This window comes from Capra hircus, chromosome 1 (assembly GCF_001704415.2).
Source record: "Capra hircus breed San Clemente chromosome 1, ASM170441v1, whole genome shotgun sequence".
Classification (NCBI taxonomy): domain Eukaryota; kingdom Metazoa; phylum Chordata; class Mammalia; order Artiodactyla; family Bovidae; genus Capra; species Capra hircus.
This window is the reverse complement of record NC_030808.1, coordinates 8,691,360-8,714,393: the sequence shown is the minus strand read 5'-3', so window position 1 is coordinate 8,714,393 and position 23,034 is coordinate 8,691,360. Positions and strand designations below refer to the sequence as shown.

Below are 23,034 nucleotides of genomic sequence, written 5' to 3'. Positions count from 1 at the left end.
TGGCCTTGGAATGCGGAATGAAGCAGGGCAAAGACTAATAGAGTTTTGCCAAGAAAATGCACTGGTCATAGCAAACACCCTCTTCCAACAACACAAGAGAAGACTCTACACATGGACATCACCAGACGGTCAATACCGAAATCAGATTGATTATATTCTTTGCAGCCAAAGTTGGAGAAGCTCTATACAGTCAGCCAAAACAAGACCAGGAGCTGACTGTGGCTCAGATCATGAACTCCTTATTACCAAATTAAGACTCAAATTGAACAAAGTAGGGAAACCACTAGACCATTCAGGTATGACCTAAATCAAATCCCTTATGACAATACAGTGGAAGTGAGAAATAGATTTAAGGGCACAGATCTGATAGATAGAGTGCCTGATGAATTATGGAATGAGGTTCATGACATTGTACAGGAGACAGGGATCAAGACCATCCCCATGGAAAAGAAATGCAAAAAAGCAAAATGGCTGTCTGGGGAGGGCTTACAAATAGCTGTGAAAAGAAGAGAAGTGAAAAGCAAAGGAGAAAAGGAAAGATATAAGCATCTGAATGCAGAGTTCCAAAGAATAGCAAGAAGAGATAAGAAAGCCTTCTTCAGCAATCAATGCAAAGAAATAGAGGAAAACAACAGAATGGGAAAGACTAGAGATCTCTTCAAGAAAATTAGAGATACCAAGGGAACATTTCATGCAAAGATGGGCTTGATAAAGGACAGAAATGGTCTGGACCTAACAGAAGCAGAAGATATTAAGAAGAAGTGGAAGAATACACGGAACAACTGTACAAAAAAGATCTTCATGACCCAGATAATCATGATGATGTGATCACTAATCTAGAGCCAGACATCTTGGAATGTGAAGTCAAGTGGGCCTTAGAAAGCATCACTACGAACAAAGCTAGTGGAGGTGATGGAATTCCCACTTGAGCTGTTTCAAATCCTGAAAGATGATACTGTGAAAGTGATACACTCAATACACCAGAAAATTTGGAAAACTCAGCAGTGGCCACAGGACTGGAAAAGGTCAGTTTTCATCCCAATTCCAAAGAAAAGCAATGCCAAAGAATGCTCAAACTACCACACAATTGCACTCACCTCACATGCTAGTAAAGTAATGCTCAAAATTCTCCAAGCCAGGCTTCAGCAATACATGAACCGTGAACTCCCTGATGTTCAAGTTGGCTTTAGAAAAGGCAGAGGAACCAGAGATCAAATTGCAAACATCCGCTGGATCATGGAAAAAGCAAGAGAGTCCAAGAAAAACATCTATTTCTGCTTTATTGACTATGCCAAAGCCTTTGACTGTGTGGATCACAACAAACTGTGGAAAATTCTGAAAGAGATGGGAATACCAGACCACCTGACCTGCCTCTTGAGAAATCTGTATGCAGGTCAGGAAGCAACAGTTAGAACTGGACATGGAACAATGGACTGGTTCCAAATAGGAAAAGGAGTATGTCAAGGCTGTATATTGTTACCCTGCTTATTTAACTTCTATGCAGAGTACATCATGAGAAATGCTGGACTGGAAGAAACACAGCTGGAATCAAGATTGCCGGGAGAAATATCACTAACCTCAGATATGCAGATGACACTGCCCTTATGGCAGAAAGTGAAGAGAAGCTAAAAAGCCTCTTGATGAAAGTGAAAGAGGAGAGTGAAAAATGAACTTAAATGAGCTTAAAGCTCAACATTCAGAAAACTAAGATCATGGCATCCGGTCCCATCACTTCATGGGAAATAGATGGGGAAACAGTAGAAACAGTGGCTGACTTTATTTTTGGGGGCTCCAAAATCACTGCCGATGGTGACTGCAGCCATGAAATTAAAAGATGCTTACTCCTTGGAAGAAAAGTTATGACCAACCTAGATAGCATATTCAAAAGCAGAGACATTACTTTGCCAACTAAGGTCCGTCTAGTCAAGGCTATGGTTTTTCGAGTCGTCATGTATGGATGTGAGCGTCGGACTGTGAAGAAGGCTGAGCACCGAAGAATTGATGCTTTTGAACTGTGGTGTTGGAGAAGACTCTTGAGAGTCCCTTGGACTGCAAGGAGATCCAATCAGTCCATTCTGAAGGAGATCAGCCCTGGGATTTCTTTGGAAGGAATGATGCTAAAGCTGAAACTCCAGTACTTTGGCCACCTCATGCGAAGAGTTAACCAATTGGAAAAGACTCTGATGCTGGGAGGGATTGGGGGCAGGAGAGAAGGGGACAACAGAGGATGAGATGGCTGCATGGCATCACTGACTCATTGGACGTGAGTCTGAGTGAACTCTAGGAGATGGTGATGGACAGGGAGGCCTGGTGTGCTGCGATTCATGGGGTCGCAAAGAGTCGGACACGACTGAGCGACTGAACTGAACTGAACTGAGCCTAACTTTTGTCTAATCCATCTAAGACTCTGGCCTGTATGCATCCTTGTACACAATCTCTGCGGGTGGTGAGCTGAGACAAGCAGGTAAGACCAGAATTTCAAGACAAAGGAGAAACAACCAAGGTCTCACTCTCGCTCTCCCCTCCCACTCCCACCACACTATGACCACCAACAATCTGGCAAAGGCTAGGACTGGAAAGAACAATTCTGTGGTTTAGCTCTGGAACAAGCAACAGACTAAAACAGGAAGCCAAGCTACCCAGGCATTAGTGGGATCTCTAAGTGGAGTGGGAATAAGGGTTGTTCTCAGGGTTATGAAGAGCGATTTTTATAGTCATCATGCAAGTAAAAACGTCTGGTTATTTATAACTGACACTGAAGAAAACCTTAGATGCCAACTATGATATGTACATCAAAAGAATCATTCAACAGAAAATGATGATGCAATCAATGTCATTAAATAAATGAGTTGCAGCCTTCAGAAAAATGTATTTAATATTCAGTAATGTGCAGGTGTATCCAGAAAAGTAAAACAGTATCTAAAACCTATTAAGCATGCATGGAGAGTCCTAATTTACCAAACTCGTAACTTATCCTCAAAACCATACTACAGGAACTCTTCAATTGAATGTGAATATTATTTCCAAAAATGTGTATTTTAGAAATGTCATAGCTGGGCAAAGTCAATTTGTTATCAGTGCTTATATAACAAATTTTTTTTAGAAAAATATAAAGAACGCAAATATTAGTGATTTCTACTTAAACACAAAGAAGTATCTTTTCACATCATGGTTCATACTCCTTCAGGACAAAAATGACTTGATATGCAATATACTATGATAACACCATGCCGTTTTGCTTTTCAAAACACAGGAGTTAGAATTTAGAGATTGTCTTTTCGTATAGTGCTATCAATAAAAATATACATGTGGGTATATATATGTATAAATATATTTCATAAGCACACATTTTGGATCTAAAAAGGCCAAAGAAAATTTTCTTGTACACAAAAGATTACAATAAAGAAAATGTTGGTAGATTATCTCTTGTTTATGGAAGGTAAGAAATTTTGCTTTGTCAGGACGCATTAAGACTAATTCCTTGAAATGTTCTTAAAACACAAAGAGTCACATATTATAGGAATATGTAACTATCTAGAAACGTGGGACGACATGCCTTGCTGCTGCTGTTGCTAAGTCGCTTCAGTCGTGTCCGACTCTGCGACCCCACAGATTTTCCAAGCTTTCCCGACTCCAGTTATTTTAAATGGAATTAATTAAAAAAAAAAAAAAAAAAACACCGTATATAATAATGGCAAGAAAACTTGGAAAAATTACACGAAGGCCGAAGATCTCTACAAATGACAAGGGGGTGATTTCCAGGATCTAAAAGTTATGTTAAAAAAGCAAAGCGCAGAATAGTACTTACTGTAAGCTATCTTTTTTATAAGAAAGACAGGAAAAGTATCCATTCTGCCTTTTGCAAGAAGGATAAATCAAGAATGATGAAAATATTTATTAATAGAGGACGGTGGTAAGTGAGATTTCATAGGGCAGCTTCTTGCTTTAGTGTTTCAGTAATCTAAGTGTTTCACGTTTTCAAATAGTAACAAGGAGTGAAAAACTAAAATTAAATCTAAACAAATAAATGAGCTAAAATATATCAAATTGATAACATAAAGTTAATTCTAGTCACTTTTATTTATTTCTAGAAAGTTTTTATTGGAGTATAGTTCATTTATAATATGTTAGTTTCTGCTGTACAGCAAGATGAATTGGTTATCTGTGTTCTTTTTTAGATTATTTTCCCATAGATCATTAGTGTTGAGTGGAGTTCCCTGCACTGTACAGTAGGTTCATATTGGTTATTTATAATAGTGTGTCTATCCCAATCTCCCAATTTCTAGTTACTTTTAAACACAATACCTCAACTACACAGCCATAGTGGGATATACTCTAAAGATAAACAGACGTGCCAAGACACCTTAAAGTTTTTCTCTTTCTTAAAAAAATTGAAGTATATTTTACATACAAGATTATACTTAAGTTGGTTTTACTAACAGTTTAGTAAATTCAGTAATACTATAGGACAAAGCAAGTAAACATGGTATGGTGAATCATTAGGAACCAAGATGCTCACTGCAAGTGATAAAATACAAATATGAAAGAAGTTAAGTGACCAAGAAACACGCATGGGATCCAACATGAGCCGTGGGCCGCCCGCGGAGACTTACTTCCTGGCAGTACTGCAGGATGCCCTCCTTGGTGCCAATGCAGGTCTTGGTCCCCGATGGATCCGACTCCCACTTCCCATTCTGCACGTTCATGTGCATGTTCAGTTTGCCACAGAACATGGCCACCTGGGGTTCTGCAAGCAGGCCGGCATTGCCATCAGTGGGCACCTGGAAAAGTAAGTTTCGGTTAGTTATAGAAATCCATAGCTCTGGGGTGGAGGTTGGAGGAAGGGCTATGAAGAGAAACATGGCATGGAGATATGCGAAAAATAGCTCTATTCTTGGGAACTCTCAATTATGAATCTCTATGGGTTAAGCTTTATGTGTCCTGGGCTTCCCAGGTGGCTCAGATGGTAAAGAATCTGCCCGCAATGCAGGAGACCTGGGCTTGATCCCTGGGTCCGGAAGATGCCCTAGAGAGGGGAATGGCTACCTACTCCAGTATTCCTGCCTGGAGAATTCCATGGACAGAGCAGCCTGGTGGGCTATAGTCCATGAGGTTGCAAAGAGTAGGACAGGACTGAGCGACTAAGCACAGCACAGCATATATATATATATATACACAATGGCCATGCCACACAGCTTGTGGGATCTTAGTTCTCTGACCAGGGATTGATCCTGGGTCACAGCAGTGAAGCACTGAGTCCTAACCACCGGACCACCAGGGAATTTCCCATATAAATATTTTTAAAAGGGGAAAATGGAAGTTCTGAAATATCCATACTACCCCACTTATGAGGTTCTGATAGCTCAGAAAGGGAAAAAAAAATCAGCAAGAGATGAAAAATAATTGGCAAGAGTGAAAGTCTTATTCAAAACCAAAGAATCAAAAGACAGGACATGGTGGCCAAGTAATTCCTCCCTGGTTAAATCCAGCTGCCGAGGAAATGTGTGAGGTCCATGCCAAGAAGAGTTAACTTCCAACAGAAGCCATTCATGTAGCTGGGAACCGGGTGATTCTAGAATAACTTCTATCATGTCTAAAAACTGCTCACAGGAGGGAAAAAAACAACAACACTAAAATTACACCAAGAGATTTTGGTTAAAGAAAGAGCTTCCTGACACTTCTTCCCACAGAAATGTAAAAATAGATCAAACATCTGTCCATTCTAGTCATCATCATATATATTTTGTCCATAAATCCCTAAGAGGATTTTTATCCTTTAAAAAAAAAAAAAAAAACTTGCATTGAACTCATCTGAGACCTCTCAGACCTGAGCAAAAGCTACTGGGCACAATCTCTAAAACCACGTTTCAGGTAACATTTTCTACATTTCTAGTTCTGCTTTGTAAAATGTATTTAGTAAGATTCTGCTTCTCTGATGCCCGAGGTAACAAATAGCAATGCAAGCCATAGTCCTGGACTGTCAGCAGAGTAGCTGGGATCCCTCAATTCCCCAGTTTGGGGCTTTCCCCACCACCTATAATTTCCAAGTCGGAAAATGAGAGGCCCATGCTCCAACAGATGCAAACAGTCTGAGCAGAATGCTCCACAAACGCTAAGTTTCACAGTTTTCCTGACGGAATAAGAGTAAATTCAATGCCTTGATCCTCAAAAAAGAGCATATAAATTTTGTCCATTTTACTGAATTAAGTAGTAAGATAATAACATCGCAAGAAAGTCAAGTAGTCAGATACCTATAGACAAGGCCCCATATTAGATGCAATGAAGGACATAAAATATATTTATAATATAGATAAATACATACAATTTATGTATTAATACATTTATTTTTAAATTCCACTGTCAAGGAATTAAAAATCTAATAATGAAATCACCATTGTATTTGCCATGGTACTTTATTCTGCTCAAACTCATTCTTGTCCCAAAGACTTCCAGTCTAAGAATCTTGAGAACTTACCCCTAACCAAACAGGGAGACTAATGATCTTTTACCATGGTTGGTAATAATTTTGTTGAATAAAAAAACAAAATTTTGTTGAATAAAAAACCCCTTCTCTATCTCAACATTTCTCTGTACTCAGATTCTCCACAGTGAGTTCACCACAGTTTCTATCTCCTTGTCAACACGAAGGCCCTTGATTCCAAATCCTCCTCTCAAGGAACATGAGGTACCAATTTCTCTCCCCAATGGCAGCCAGTTTCCAAGAGTTTCAATAGTCCCTACTTCCTAGATTAATGCTCTCATCACTGTCTTCCATAAAATATTCAGGGTTTTTCTGTTGCAGCAAATAAAATAGGGCACAAATGATATATGTTTTCCAAGGCAAGGCTGTAAAGGGCCTTAGGGTTGCTTTGCTGCTCTCTGGGATCACTTGGTATTGGGGGGCGGGGTCCAGCTGCCATGTTGGAAGGACACTCAAGCAGCCCTGTGGAGAGGCCCATGTAATGCAGAATCGAGCTCTCCTGTTAACAGCAACATTAATGAGCTTGGAAACACCCGACAGCCTCATCAAGCCTTCACCTGCCGACATGACTGAAACCTCAAGGGAGAACTCGAGCCAGAACCACCCAGAAGACACTCCCAAATTCTCGATCCACAGAAACTGAGATAATTAGTCTTTGTTATTCTAAACCATTAGTTTTGAGGTAACCTATTACACAACAATAAGATACCCAATAAGTTCTTCCGTTTCTCCAGCTTCACAATACATCCACAAATATGCTCAGATCTCCTCTACTGAAATAAAAAGCAAATAGACAAAAAATATTTCCTCCCATTCTATTATATTCTAGAGCAGGGAGGGTCAACATATTTTCTATGTCAAAGGCCAGACAGTAAATATTTTAGGTTTTGTGAACCATACAGTCTCTTGTACCTGCTCAACTCCGTTGTGTGTGCCCTGAGTCGCTTCAGTCATGTTGGACTCTTTGCAACGCTATGGATGGTAGCCCGCCAGGCTCCTCTGCCCATGGGATTCTCCAGGCAAGAATACTGGAGTGGGTTGCCATGCCCTCCTCCAGGGGATCTTCCTGACACAGGGATCGAACTTGTGTCTCTTATGTCTCCTGCCTTAGCAGGCAGCCCTTAAGTCCCTTGCTGCGATGCAAAAACAGCCGCAGACAACATGGGTGTGGCTGCTTCATAGGAACGTTTTCTTCATAAAACAGGCAGTAGACCAGATCTGGCCAGTGGCCCCTAGTTTACCTATCTTTGCTCTAGAAGAACTATTATTTTTTCATTTTTTCCAACAAATCCTATCAGATGGTGATTTAAATGCTCAATGATACCACCTTCTTACCTGCTTCTTTAGACTCTTATAGTGTGGTTTACATTCCCACCCCTGGAACAATTTTCTCAAAGGTTACATATAACTTCCTGAGAAAGGGAAGTATTTTTCTCCAATGCCTGTTACTTTTCAGTTTCTTTGCCATACCTGAATTCTTCCTTACAAGTCTTTCCGCTTAGCTTCTGTTGCAATGAACTAGCCTGGCTCTCTGTTTTTCTGATTATCCTCTTACTAACTCAAAATCCTTCAATGCCACAAATAAGACATTCCTAAAGATTAGGCCATTGCTTCTCTTTTACCTACTTGAAGAAGTCTTTCACCTCCTTGCTGCTGAGTGGCAACTAAAATATAACCACAGCAATAATACATAAATAAAGCAACTAACATTTCTTCATTCAGTAAATTTGAGTATACAGTACATGCTAGGCACTGTGCCTTTAGGGACAAGGTAGTAAATCAGGCAAGTGCTTATCCTGACAGTAACATGTCCAACCAGTCTGCTTGGGACTAAGGGGTTTCCAGGATATGAGACTTGTAGCGCTAAAACTGTCAGATGCACCGGTAAGCTGAGACACTGGCCACTCTATCAGACAAACACATCAAACGTTTCTCCAGTTTTCCTACCTTGACTTTTTACCACCTTTCTATTTTTTCCATTCTTCATTATTTTTCTGTCTTTTTGACTTTACAGTTATTTTAATTGCCATCTGTTTGTATGTTTCTATATTCCCACTACCAAATGGTAGTAATCACTTTCTCATTCCCCTCAAATGAATTGATTATGGCCCTATCATCTTACTGGAATACATCTTTAATTGCCTATGATTTTCTCCTTTTGACAATGGGAGTTAAGAAGACATATGCTTCAATTCCTTTCAGATTTCTACCAGATGAGATTTAGTATTAACTTTAAAAAAAAAAAAAAAGTATGGTGAGTCACGATCATTAACATGCCCATTTTCTTAGAATGGAGCTGTTTAATAGTTCAAACCTTGATTTCTCAATACTTAGGACAACTTATTATTCTGGAAATTATAAAACTGGCTGTATGTGCATAACTGTGACATTTGACATTACAAGAAGCCCTTTATAAATAAATACTTCAATCACAAAAACGTTATTTCTTGGACAAAAATTCTTTTCCAAGCCAGCACCAGCTGCGTACAAGATCAGAGTAAGGGAATAGTAGAGAACAAACCGAACCTGAAGCTTTTCTATTCTTAATGAAGTCCACCTGCAAAGAATTTCAGGTTTTAAGTAACATATCCCCGGTTCAGTTAATTAAGACAAACAACCCAGGATCCTTACTGGTGTCAAATAACCCATCTAAGAAACAAAGCCTGGTTTCTGAGAGAAGCCCACTCACTCGCTGGCATTCAAACAGAAGGAGACTGTGACCACCACGGCAAGGAGGTCACACAGAGGATAATACCTAGCCTTCCAAGGGCCCAACAGGTTCACCCAAATCCCTTTCCCTGAATGAAGCCTCAAAAAATGGCTTAATACAGCATACACAGTGTCCTTTTCAGGACTTGTTAAAATGAACACTCTTAAAAATGAAATCTTTCCATCCTAGAGTAAATTATTTGCAGCTAGAGACAATGCATAATACCCTGTCAAAGTCATCCTAAAGGTAATTATCCCTAACTTTTACAAAACAGTTCTCTTTTTAATAGAAAATATAAACTTGAGTGGATGGGAAATATACCCACTTGAATAACTATTACTTTAATTTTGCTTTCATCTTAACACCATCTAAAGTAACAACTTAATGTTACTTGGCAGAAATCTAAGACAATACATAAAAGATTGGCACCCTGCTATAAATGGCCATTCATAGTCTTTGCATTTCAGAGCGACTGAAGACGAAGATAATTCTTATAACTTGAATGACTTTCCACTGACATCATAAGACCAAAGATGCTTTCCCATGGGAAAACAGTGCTCAATGACAAGGAACAGAATAACCGGCTGAAACAAGGGTGCATGCACACTGCCTCAGAAGCAACAGGCTGTTTACAGAATGCTCTGAACTACAGAGACCCAAAGCTACACCTAAAAAATGCTGTCAATCTTTTAAAAACAACCATTTGCTGCCAGCTCCGTATTTTAGGGTCATCATAAACAGACAAGCTACCCAAGTGAAAATGGACTTTCCAAAAGAAAGTTAGCTAGAGAACAGCTTTTAAAAAGCTGAAGGGGAAATCAAAACAAACAAATAAAATATATATACCTAATCTGGGCCACTCTGCAGAGGTGACCCTGGAGACATACACCTAGCTAGAATCGGTGCAATTTACAAGCACAAAACCAACTTCTCAAACAAGTTCTCTCACTGTCTTTCAAACTGGGTGTTCCCTTGCTCCAAAAAGTTTCTCTTTATTATCATCAAGGAGATCAAAATTCCTTATAGAGCTGGCTTGGCAGCATTCCTCCCCACACAGTCCCAACTAAAAGAGAAAGGGAACAAGGAACTCTCTGTTTCACTGGCCGAGAAGTCTAGCTTGGCAAGGAGAAGGCACAGATCCATAGCTTAGCATCCGTGGATTTATGTAATTTTAAGGTTTGTGGCTAACGAAAACCATCTGGTTTCTGCATTTAAATGAACTTCTCACTGGTCTGAATAGCTGGCCTCCTATAGTCGAGTATTGACTACTATTTAATCAGTACACAATTTCCTTGGAGTGATTAGATTTTATATAATGAGTATCTTTTAAAAAGTACAACATGATGCTACTTCTATCACAGCCATGGTTTCCTCGTATAAACAATTTTCCGTTAGCCTGGGCACAATACAATTATACCCCCTGCACACACACAAAAATATTTTAAAACATTCAAATTTTCCATTTTCAATGTAATTATTCTGCAGCATCACAATCAAGAAGATTTGAGCATGAACTCCTTTCAAGGCCAAATAAAGTACCTCATTTAATCCTTAACAAACAAATTTTCAGTCTCCAAAGCAAAAGAAGATTTGCAAGGCTTTCCTTTAAATGCAAAAACAAAACAAAACAAAAAAACACCCCAAAACCCAACAACGGTAACTTAAGCAGAAGCAGACCATCTGCAATTGCCCATTTTGTCTCCAACAGCGAACTGAAATTAAAATCAGGATCACAGAACTGAAAGAATCTGTAAAATCATCTGTCTCAACTCTAAGCAGAAGGAAAAGGCTCTGAAGGAATTTGTTTAAGGTCACAGAAGTATGAACAGGCAGGGCTGGGAGCTGGACCTATGCCGTCAAGGGTTTTGTTGATGTGACCAGGGTGACTCTCAAATTAAAACGGAAAATTGTAATTTTCCAAGGTTTGGCCCCTGTGTGTGGGTGCGTGTATTTGTAGTGAGAAAGAACAGAGTAGCTAATCAAAGCATACAGAAAACTGAAATGTGATTACCAAAACTGCACACACAGCTTCAATTCACCTGTGTGGAGAGGGGCTACGCTCCTTACACTCGTTAGCTGCTGTACAATTATTTCAGAGCTCGACAACATGACGTGCGTAATCAGTGGTGTCTGACTCTTTCATGACCCCATGGGACTGTAGCCCGCCAGGCTCCTCTGTCCATGGGGATTCTCCAGGCAAGAATGCTGGAGCGGGTTGCCATGCCCTCCTCCAGGGGATCTTCCCGACCCAGGGATCGAACCCGAGTCTCCAGCACTGGCAGGTGGATCCTTTACCACTGTGCTACTTGGGAAGATCAGAGCTCAAGTTTCAGGCTTCAAAATGACTTGTCACAGAGAAGACATCCCTTTCACAGATCTAATCCACATATTTCACTCCTTGAAATCTGACATTCTTTTGGGGACATCAGTGAACTGGCTTCAAATGACAGTTCTAGCTCTTCGATGGATCCATGGCCTCTGCTGATATTGACAAAGCTAATTCTTAAACGGAGACACATAGCCTGGAGGCCATCCCAGGGGTGCGGCCCACATCACAAGTCTACACCTATGTCAGCCTGCACGTGAGGGAAACACCTGTCAAGGAATCCTAACACACAATCAGAGTCCTCCAGCTGAGCCTGAGCTTGATTTACCCTGAAAATAGGACCTGCTACAGTGGAAACAGTGTCAGACTTTTATTTGGGGGCTCCAAATCACTGCAGATGGTGACTGAAGCCATGAAATTAAAAGACGCTTACTCCTTGGAAGAAAAGTTATGACCAACCTAGACAGCATATTTAAAAGCAGAAACATTATTTTGCCAACAAAGGTCCGTCTAGTCAAGGCTATGGTTTTTCCAGTGGTCATGTATGGATGTGAGAGTTGGACTGTGAAGAAGGCTGAGCGCCGAAGAATTGATGGTTCTGAACTGTGGTGTTGGAGAAGACTCTTGAGAGTCCGTTGGACTGCAAGGAGATCCAACCAGTCCATTCTAAAGGTGATCAGCCCTGGGATTTCTTTGGAGGGAATGATGCTGAAGCTGAAACTCCAGTACTTTGGCCACCTCATGCGAAGAGCTGACTCATTGAAAAAGACTCTGATGCTGGGAGGGATTGGGGGCAGGATGAGAAGGGGACAACCGAGGATGAGATGGCTGGATGGCACCACTGACTCGATGGACGTGAGTCTGAGTGAACTCCGGGAGTTGGTGATGGACAGGGAGGCCTGGCATGCTGTGATTCTTGGGTTCACAAAGAGTCAGACACAACTGAGCGACTGAACTGAGCCTTATAAGGAAATTCCCTTCCTGACCTCTCTAGATAATCCATTACCATATTGCCTCTTTTAAAGCTCTATTGATACTATGTATAAAACAGATAACTAATGAGAACCTACTGTACTGTATTTTGCCAACAAAGGTACATCCATATAGTCAAAGCTATGGTACATATGTACAAATGTGAGAGTTGAATCATAAAGAACGCTGAGTGCCGAAGAATCGAAGGTTTTGAATTATGATGCTGGAGAAGACTCTCTGGAGAATCCCTTGGGCAGCAAGGAGATCAAACCCATCAAACCTATTGGAAATGAACCCTGAATACTCAATGGAAGGTCTGATGCTGAAGCTGAAGCTCCAATACTCTGACCAACTGATGTGAAGAGCAGACTCACTGGGAAAAAAACTCTGATGCTTGGAAAGGCTGAACGCAGGAGAAGAAGGGGGAAGTGGAGAATGAGACAGTTGCATGGCATCACTGACTCAGTGGACATGAGTTTGAGCAAACTCAGGACACAGTGAAGGACAGGGAAGCCTGGCGTGCTGCACTCCACGGGCTGCAAAGAGTTGGACATGATTCAGTGCTTGAACAACAACACTGCAGCACAGAGAACTCTACTCAGTGCTCTGCAGTGACTTAAATGGGAAGGAAATCCAAAAAGAGGGGAAATACACATATAGCCAATTCACTCTGCTGTACAGTAGAAACTAACATAAAATCACAAAGCAACTATGCGGGCATGTGTGCGAAGTCACTTCAGTGGTGGTCGCTCTTTGCAATCCTATGGACTGTGGCCCTCCACGCTTCTCTGTCCATGGGATTCTCCAGGCAAGAATACTGGAGTGGACCGCCATGCCCTCCTCCAGGGGATCTTCCCGACCCAGGGATTAAACTGATGTCTCTTGTGACTCCTGCAGTGGTAAGCAGGTTCTTTACCAGCAGCGCCACCTGGGAAGCCCATAAAACAACTAAGCTCCAATAAGATTTGATTAAAAAAACGAAAGCTCTATAAACTCACTCTTGCCCCAAATGTCTTTACAACAATGCTTATAAGACACTGTACTCCTCCAATCCATGGACTGTCTTTCTCTGACTGAAGGACATCAAACTTATTACTAAATTATTTTAGTTTTGTTATTTGATAGTATCAAACTGTTTTTCTTCTGCTTAAAGGATAGATATTCTAAAATTGACCCCAGATTCCTTCCAACTTACAACAAAGGCCTGTAAATAAATTCTCGCTGCTGGTGCCCAGCAGAAAATCAAGAGTTGTCTTAACAGAAAAGTTTGTTATTCAACACTCATTCAATTAATTACCCATGTTTACAGCACAAATTTTAGGCAGGCCCAAGAAGAGTGATGCCCACTGCCTGGAATAGATATAAAACTGGAATTAAAAAAAAACAAAGCCTCATGTAGGACAACCAACCAAACTCTTTAGGCTATAGTTTTCTATCCAATTAATGCCCATTTAGTCCTAAGAGTAAATGTCCTATCTTTTAACTGAATGCATATATACATATACATCATATACATACTATACCACATATAATTGTGTTTATTGCGCTCTGACGTAACAATCAAAATTCTTTTCAACGTGGATCACTTTGATGTTTATCTCTTTAATTCCGTCTTGTAGTTTTCCTGCCATGTTTCACACACAAAAACATACTGTATCATGATTTTTATATTACTTTGACTCTGTCAATATTATTATATCTCATCAGCCTTGATCATGTGAACATGAAGATAAAAACAGAGTTAAGGGCAAAAACGGACGCATCTGCTTAGGCCTTTCCCTTCATTATCTTATTTGACTCTCAGAAGAACCAAGATAATTCACTTCCACATCTACTTAGATAATCAGAAATGCTCAAAACCTCCCTAAGAGTCTAATCACTGGTGTTTACTCCAACGTCCATGCTTACTTTTTTTCATAGTTAACCAGCTGGCATTCCTGCTACTAGTTCTTAAGCATTTTTATTTTCATTACTTGAATATTATTTTCAAATAAGTTTCTCCCTGATGATAGTAGTATCTTACAGTTCTTTGCTACTGGCTCTTAAAAAATATTTTTAGACCACGTAAAAGGGCAACAAATTCAGTTTTTAAAAAAAGTTTAAACGTTTAATCTGCATTTTCTAAATTAAACTCCTAGACGTTAACACTTAGTAACCTTTGGTAGCTTCCTCATTAAGAAGTGAAGTCGCTCAGTCGTGTCCAACTCTTTGCAACCCCATGGGCTGTAGCTCATCAGGCTCCTGGATTTTCCAGGCAAGAATACTGGAGTGGGTTGCCATTTCCTTCTCCAGGGGATCATCCCAACCCAGGGACTGAACCTGGATCTCCCTCATTGTAGGCAGATGCTTTACGGTCTGAGCCACCAGTGAAGTTCTCCTCTTTAAGAAGCTGCCCCAGAAATGAAAAGGGAAAACTTTCTCCTAAATTAGTTCTTACCTTTAATCAGAAACAGCTAATCGAATCACCAAAGTAGGGGCCCAGAATCCCCAACAGTCCAAATTGTGAATGCATATCCTTCAAGGCTTATGTTATTTTATCTTTATTTGCTAATTTCTCAACAATGAGCACATTCACAGGCAATGAGCATACCTATCTATGCATATCCCTGTATTGTGTATGTGTTTTAGTCACTCAGTTATGTCTGACTCTTGTGACACCATGGACTGTATCCCACCAGGCTCCTCTGTCCATGGGATTCTCCAGACAAGAATACTAGAGTCAGTTGCCATTTCCTTCTCCAGGGGATCTTCCGGACCCAGAGATTGAACCCGGGTCTCCTGCATTGAAGGCAGATTCTTTACCATCTGAGCTAGGGAAGTCCCATATTCCTGTATTATACCTACTATAAAGCCATCTGTATAATATGTAGTAACATGGTGTTAATAGCAGTAATAAACAGAGTTTACAGAGAGAGAGAGCAACTAGAGCAAATCTCAAAAGACAGTGCTTTGCTAAAGGCACACTCTAGAGTTACTGCATTTAAGCCACATTGCTAAACAGCTAAAGACATGGAAACTGGGCTCCATGGGGATGCTGGTTTGAATGGCATTCACTATAAAGGAATCTGATGGTACCAAATGAACTGTTTTCCAGTATGATTTCCATTAGTTCTGACAGCTAGGACAGATAAGCATTCAGCCCACAATGCTACAGAGAAAACTGAAACTCTATTACTTCTCACACTTTAGATACAAGAGATAATTCATTCAATTTCAATTTTGTAAGTATCACTATTTTCTATCAAATTTGGCCAAGCTCAGCCAAGATCTTCCTAATCAAGGGCTTCCCTGATAGCTCAGTTGGTAAAGAATCCGCCTGCAATGCAGGAGACCCCAGTTTGACTCCTGCGTTGGGAAGATCCCCTGGAGAAGGGATAGGCTATCCACTCCAGTATTCTTGGGCTTCCCTGGTGGCTCAGCTGGTAAAGAATCTGCCTGCAATGCGGGAGACCTGGGCTTGATCCCTGGGTTGGGAAGATCCTCTGGGGAAGGGAAAGGCTACCCACACCAGTATTCTGGCCTGGAGAATTACATGGACTGTATAGTATAGTCCATGCGGTTGCAAAGAGTCGGACACGACTGAGTCACTTTCATTTTTCAGCCAAGATCAGGTGACTCATAGGCATGTGAGCTATAAAAATTATTACTTTAAGCCACTGAACTTTGGGTTGGGTTGTGGCTTAGCAGCATTATTGTAGCAAGAGAAATTAATACAGGCAAGTATTATATACAGCAATAAAGTACTGACAGAACCAGAGCTCAATGTTATTTCAGAAGGATGACAATCAAACTTAATTTTTGAAGTATATGTGCGTTAGCCGCTCAGTCTTCTCCAACTCTTTTAGACCCCATGGACTGTAGCCTGCCAGGCTCCTCTGTTCATGGGATTTTCCAGGCAAGAATACTGGAGTGGGTTGCCATTTCCTCCTACAGGGGATCTTCCCAACCCAGAGATCGGACCTGCATCTCCTGCACTGCAGGAGGATTCTTCACCGATGAGGTTGTTTCCGAAAGTTTTTAAGCAATAGGACCTTATACTGAAATAAAATTTTGTGTGACAGCCTCACAGCTAAGTTCCTCGCTTGGAACCTGGATGTCAGCCCTACCAGATTGCTGAGGCACTGATCCCCTAGAAACTCTGCTTTTCTACTATTTGCTCTATTGGTACCTGATGGGTCTTAGTGAATTCTCAAAATGGTTATAAGGTTCCTCAGTACCCACAGGGGATTTGTTCTAGGTCCTCCCCACTGCCCCACCCTCTGTACCAAACCCAGGTCCCTTATATCAAAGGACATGGTACAGTCAGTGTTCCTTGGATATTGAACCCCCGATGCTCAGGGCTAACCATACTGGGAGCACCAGCTGGTTCAATGGAGGAACTGAACTGTTCATTTGAGTTCACTGTAATTAACATAAATTTAAATTGAAAAACTGATTACTCAATCCTCTTACTGAAAAAATTTAAAGCAAATTTAGAAAAACTTGTATAAGCAAATCTACCCTGCGACTGTAAATTTTATATATTTTATGAAATTTTCCCAGCCAAAATTTAGTGTTCCAACTGAGATTTTGATGATAGGGTTTTTCTTTTTCTTTATATGTCCGCAGATGATAAACAATTTGCTTAAATGCACTGGCCTTAAAAAGAAAATAAATGCATTTTAACTCAATTGGTTTTTTTAATTGAAAATTAGTTGCTGAATATGTTATAGGTGTACAAAATAGTGAGTCACAATTTTTAAAGGTTGTACTCCATTTATAGTAATTGTAAAATACTGACTATATTGTCCATGTTGTACCACGTATCCCTGTAGCTTATATTATACATAATAGTTTGTGCCCAGCCCCTATGTTGCTCTCCCCCTTTTCCTCTCCCCATTGGGAATCACTCATTTGTTCTGTATGTCTGTGTCACTCAATGTTTTTGAAAGGAAATACTTTAATAAATATGATGTAGTGTTATTAAATAGACGATGCTCCTGCTCACGTTTTATATGTGGCTGTGTGAATACAACATCAGCTCCAATACTCGGGTGACCTGATGCAAAGAACCAACTCATTAGAAAAGACCCTGATGCTGGGGAGAAAGATTGAAGGCAGAAAGAGAAGGGGACAACAGAGGATGAGATGGGTGGATGGCATCACTGGCTCGATGGACATGAGTTTGAGCAAGCTCCAGGAGATGGTGAAGGACAGGGAAGCCTGGCGTGCTGCAGTCCATGGAGTCACAAAGAGTTGGACACGACTGAGTAACTGAACAACAACAACATTCTAATTACACTTCTTCCAGGAAAGGACACGCAAATTTCATCACCAAATACTCCACTCCACCAACCACTTTGTGATTGCTGAATGCCGTGGAACAAAAGCAGAGAGGATTCTTGCCACACACAGCCCAGGCCCAGCTGTAGGAGGCAGGTGTGTGTGCAGAGAAAAGGGCAGGGTGAGAAATGGGGACATATGGAGTTCTGGAATGCTGTGGCAAGCACTTCTGTCATTTGATACCTCACATTGAGATCATACCACTTGGCACCAAACAAGTCTCAAAGTTAAAGTCTCAGTGTCACCTGAGTTTAGTGTACAGACATAGCCAAGTAAGTGGAACAGTTATGAACTCTAGATATAACTGATTCTATTGCCTACAGAATTTTCAAGCTAAATTGTTAGGACTATTCCTAAGGTGAGTCCTCTTAATATGAGACACTGGATGTTGACAAATTTGTGGTACTTCACTCATCAACCTGGCAGATTCACAGAGCCTTTATCTTTTACTCAATATCATATGCCTCACGATCTAACACAGCTCTAAACCAGACTTTTGTCAACAGCACCTTATCTATAGCACTACAATGAATTTTCAAGAGCATAAAACTTAGGCTTAAGGTACAAAACTTAGGCTTATGGTACAAGTTTTAATATATCTGTTGCTGAAGTCAGCACTACAAATTTTTAAAGTTTGTTAGTTCTTTTTTTCCTTTTTATTTCTTTCACTTACTGCAACGATGTAAAGCATAGAAGAAACAGAGGCCCCAGGGATTATTGGGTGGAGCAGGGAAGACAACAGTGTTTGAACAAGAGGCAGGAGGGAAATAAGTGGAAAACAAGCTTCCAGAAGTCGCTTTACAAACGGAGCCAGATCATTTAATTAGAACATGCATAGTAAGGTCATGTACAGTACATAGTACAGAAGTGGATATATTCGTAAGAGTTACCCATACTACTTGGACAAGAGAGAAAAGAGCATACTTCTCTGCTCTTTGTCAGCCCAGAAATTCATCTCTATTATTCTATATAGCCTCTACTAGGTTTCAGGTTTCAAGTCACTGTGAAACCAATGTAGGTGGAGAGACAATGAGGGCAAAAACAGGGAGAGGTGGTTAATGAGATTCCTAGTCTTCGGCTGTATGTTGTCACCCCGTTTATTAAAATTATATGCAGAGTAAGTACATCATGCGAAATGCCAGGATGGATAAAGCTCAAACTGGAATCAAGATTGTGGGGAGAAATATCAATAACCTCACATATGCAGATGACACCACACTTATGGCAGAAAGTGAAGAGGAACTAAAGAGTTTCTTGATGAAAGTGAAAGAGGAGAGTGAAAAAGCTGGTTAAAACTCAACATTCAGAAAACGAAGATCATGGCATCTGGTCCCATCACTTCATGGCAAATAGATGGGGAAACCATGAAAGACTTCATTTTCTTGGGCTCCAAAATCACTGCAGATGGTGACTGCAGCCATGAAATTAAAAGATGCTTGCTCCTTGGAAGAAAAGCTATGAGAAAGCTAGACAGCATGTTAAAAAGCAGAGACATTACTTTGCTGACAAAGGTCCTTCAAGTCAGAGCTATCAGTAGTCATGTATGGATGTAAGAGTTGGTCCATAAAGAAGGCTGAGCACCAAAGAACTGATGTTTTTGTACTATGGTGTTGGAGAAGACTCTTGAGTCCCTTGGACTGCAAGGAGATCAAACCAGTCAATCCTAAAGGAAACCAACTCTGAACATTCATTGGAAGGACTGATGCTAAAGCTGAAGTTCGAATCCTTTGGCCACCTGATGCAAAGAGACAACTCACTGGAAAAGACCTTGATGCTCGGAAAGATAGAAGGCAGGAGAAGAAGGGATGACAAAGGACGAGATGGTTGGATGGCATCACCGACTCGATGGACATGAGTCTGAGCAAACTCCAGGAGAGGGTGAAGGACAGGGAGGCCTGGCGTGCTGCAGTCCACAGGGCTGCGAAGAGTCAGACGCGACTGAGCAACTGAACAACAAGTCTTCAGCTGCAGTGAGGGAGCCAGTATCCATATCTGGACCCAATACATTTCAGACTACCCATATCCCTTAGTATCTTTAAATTCTAATATTAAAATAGCATGAAAATACTCCTAAGGTTGAAGATCCTTACAAAGATGCTCATTTTCCATTAAGATATAATGCTGTCCTTCAATGATAAGGATAATAAAATCTCAGAGCAGCAGTGTAAGGAGAGAATGAGACAAATTGTTGAGAGTACCACTAAACCATATACACTGCCATATGTGAAACAGATAATCAGTGGGAATTTGTTGTTTTATGCAGGGCACACAAACCCGGGGCTCTGTGATAACCGAGAGGGGCAGGATGCGGTGGGAGGTGGGAAAGAAAGAAAATGAAGTCGCTCAGTAGTGTTCAACTCTTTGAGACGCTATGGACTGTAGCCCAACAGGCTCCTCTGTCCTTTGGGATTCTCCAGGCAAGAATACTGCGGTGGGTTACAATTTCCTTCTCCAGGGGATCTTCCCAACCCAGGGATCGAACCCCGATCTCCCACACTGCAGGCAGATTCTTTATTCTCTGAGCCACCAGGAAAGCCCAGGGAAGGTGGGAAGGAGATTCAAAAGGGAGGGTACATGTGTATACCTATGGCTGATTTCTACTGATGTATGGCAGAAACCAACATAATATATTGTAAAGCAATTATCCTGCAGTTAAAAATAAGTTTAAAAAAATATAAAGTTTTTAACACATTTCAAAAAAGAAATCTCAGAGCAGCTCACAGAGGGATGAAGGGCACTCATGTGAACCCTCTAGGCAGTCATTTCCATCAGACTTCCTACTAGCCTGGGGCGGAGCAGTTGAGACAGCTGGCATGCTGTTATAGACGCAAAATTTAAGGTACTTATATATTTCAGCATGGGCCTGATAAAAACAGGGGCTTCTGTTTTATAAGATGGTACCAACCAGTCCTTGCCATTAGTACGTGACCTTCAATTAAGAGTGTGAGAAAGATCCTAAGTGGAAGTGGATAATTAACACCTTTCATGAAAAAGTTTCTGAAAAATCTTTAACACAAGTCACATTACAGGTGATGAGGTAAATAGGAAGAGGATGGAGAGGAAATAAAAGAATTTACTCTGTGAAAGCCAACTGAGACAGAGGATTTCAGATATTTACTATTTACTTCTGGTCTCTTCTCTTCATACATACACACAAATGCACACACTTTCATATTTATGTTCAGAGAATAAGAAGCCACCCTGTTGGAATAAGACAGAATCTAAATAAATACATTATATGGGATAAGAGCATCAAATATCTAGAATATCATCTTCCTCTTTTCAGAATACTGAGAGAATGATTTCAGGAAACAAAAATCATGAAGTATTTTGGATAAACACACAGGATATTTCCATTCTATCCTTTGGTTTCTGTCCTTTCACCAAAGTTGCATAATATTTATCTATCTGCCTTTTCTGTCTGCTTATCACTTTCACACCACTGTGCTTTCATTACTGGGACTTTCTTGCATAGAAGAAAACTGCTTTGCAAACATAACAGAAATCAGAGAGAATGTTAAGCTGATGTAAAAAACCTAAGATAACTTTCAAACAGCATTCTTGCTCATTGTTCCAAGTGTTTTCTGTTAACTTATCATTTTTAGTGTAAACTAAGATTATTTCTCTTCCTCCAGGGCTATAACTGAAAAATACTCAAGGCTCAAGTTTCAGGCTACTTGCTTGATAAGCATGGGTAGGTTATCCTTCTTAAATAAGGCACCAAGGCACTTCAATGGGAAGAGAAAATAATTCATAACAAAGGGAGCAGTGGATTTCTCTTTTCTCAGCTACAAAACAAAATCTTTGCAGAAACAACAGAAAACCAGGAGTCAAAAAAAACAAACACACACATTGGTGTTTTACTTTTCTCTTAATGTTAGTTTCAGTGAACACAGACACTTAAGCCTTAGTTTCTTTACCTCTAAGTGAAGACAGAACCCACAGGGCTGTTTAGGGGTCCAGATATGACCTACATGGAGATAATCTGAAAGCAACAGTGAGAGTATTATGGGGTGCCATAATACTATCTATTGGGATAAAGATAATAAATACTATCTGTTGGGGTAAAGATAATGTCTAAATGATTCAAGTGTGTGGGATAAGCATTCCTTTTTTTTTTTTCAATGTAAATACAAACAAGATGAGGAACTTCACTGTCTACTGGAGATCCGCCTTGATCTTTAACTATTCACCTCTCCCCCCCCCCGCCCCCCGCATATAAAGGCATTCAATAAATATTTACGGAAAGCATTAAGGAATGTCTGGCATGAAAAACAACAACAATAAGAAACTCAAGTGTAGAAAGTGTAATTATCAATGAGGGCGTGGAACAGTAATGCCACTTCCATGCTTGTGAGATTTTGTTTCTTCTTGTGGCACCAGGAAAGTGAATTCCTCAGGTGGAGAAATGAAACTACAGAACCCACACTCCTGCCTTTACCAGCTCCCACGTGCCAACTACAGCTCAGCTTGTTCAGGATCCTCAGACTCCTCCTAGGGAAAAAAAAAAAAATAGGGGACACAAAGCGAGGTGGTTCCACAAGGTTCAGTGTTAATTTTCTAACTCTTTGAGAACACATTCCTGAAAGGAGCATGATTTTGCAATTCAGGCAGCATTTTAAAAATCAGATCATCTCACTAGACTCCAAGAATTGCATGAACAGTGTGGACAGCCAGACTCCTTCGAGACAGCATCCAATCAACTATTAAAAAAAATAATAATTCTGCAGCTAAAAGCCCTCAGTGGCACAGAACTGATCCTCAGAGATTTCAGTATAATGTAACACCTCAAGTGAAGGCTCGTGTAAAAAAAAAAAATACACCTGAAAATACAACAGGAAGAGAGAGAAACTATTTGTTGAACAGTCGGGCCAAATAGCATATGCCTTTGATTATCATGCAGCTGCCCTTCCCACTGCAAATAGACAAGCTTTCAGAGTCGTTGGACTCCTGGGTTAAGTTTCAGGAACGTGCTGGCTTGAGGCCATATATTAAGATAAACATTTCCCTGGAACCAAATACATTCAAGGTTGGGGGTGAAGGGGTGAGCTGAACACCGCTGACTTCAATGAGCATGCAATGGTGGGGATGAAAACGAGGAGGATCCACTTGCTAATACAAGATGCTGGTGTGATTAAGCATTGACTAAGGTTAGATTTGCAGAGACGAGAATGGAGTTTGCACAAAGGATGCAGAACCAGAAACTGGTGCAGAAAATCTACA

General features: G+C 40.5%; 1 protein-coding gene across 6 annotated transcripts in view; it reads right to left on the bottom strand.

Annotated features, from left to right (window-relative positions):
• Positions 1 to 23,034, bottom strand: part of APP (amyloid beta precursor protein) — a 313,323-nt gene that overhangs the window by 241,231 nt on the left and 49,058 nt on the right. For all 6 annotated transcript variants that reach the window (XM_018050523.1, XM_018050579.1, XM_018050642.1 and 3 more), the window contains exon 2: positions 4,614 to 4,781. In XM_018050523.1, coding sequence (XP_017906012.1) covers positions 4,614 to 4,781 — 168 coding nt within the window. The remainder of the gene's footprint in view (positions 1 to 4,613; positions 4,782 to 23,034) is intronic.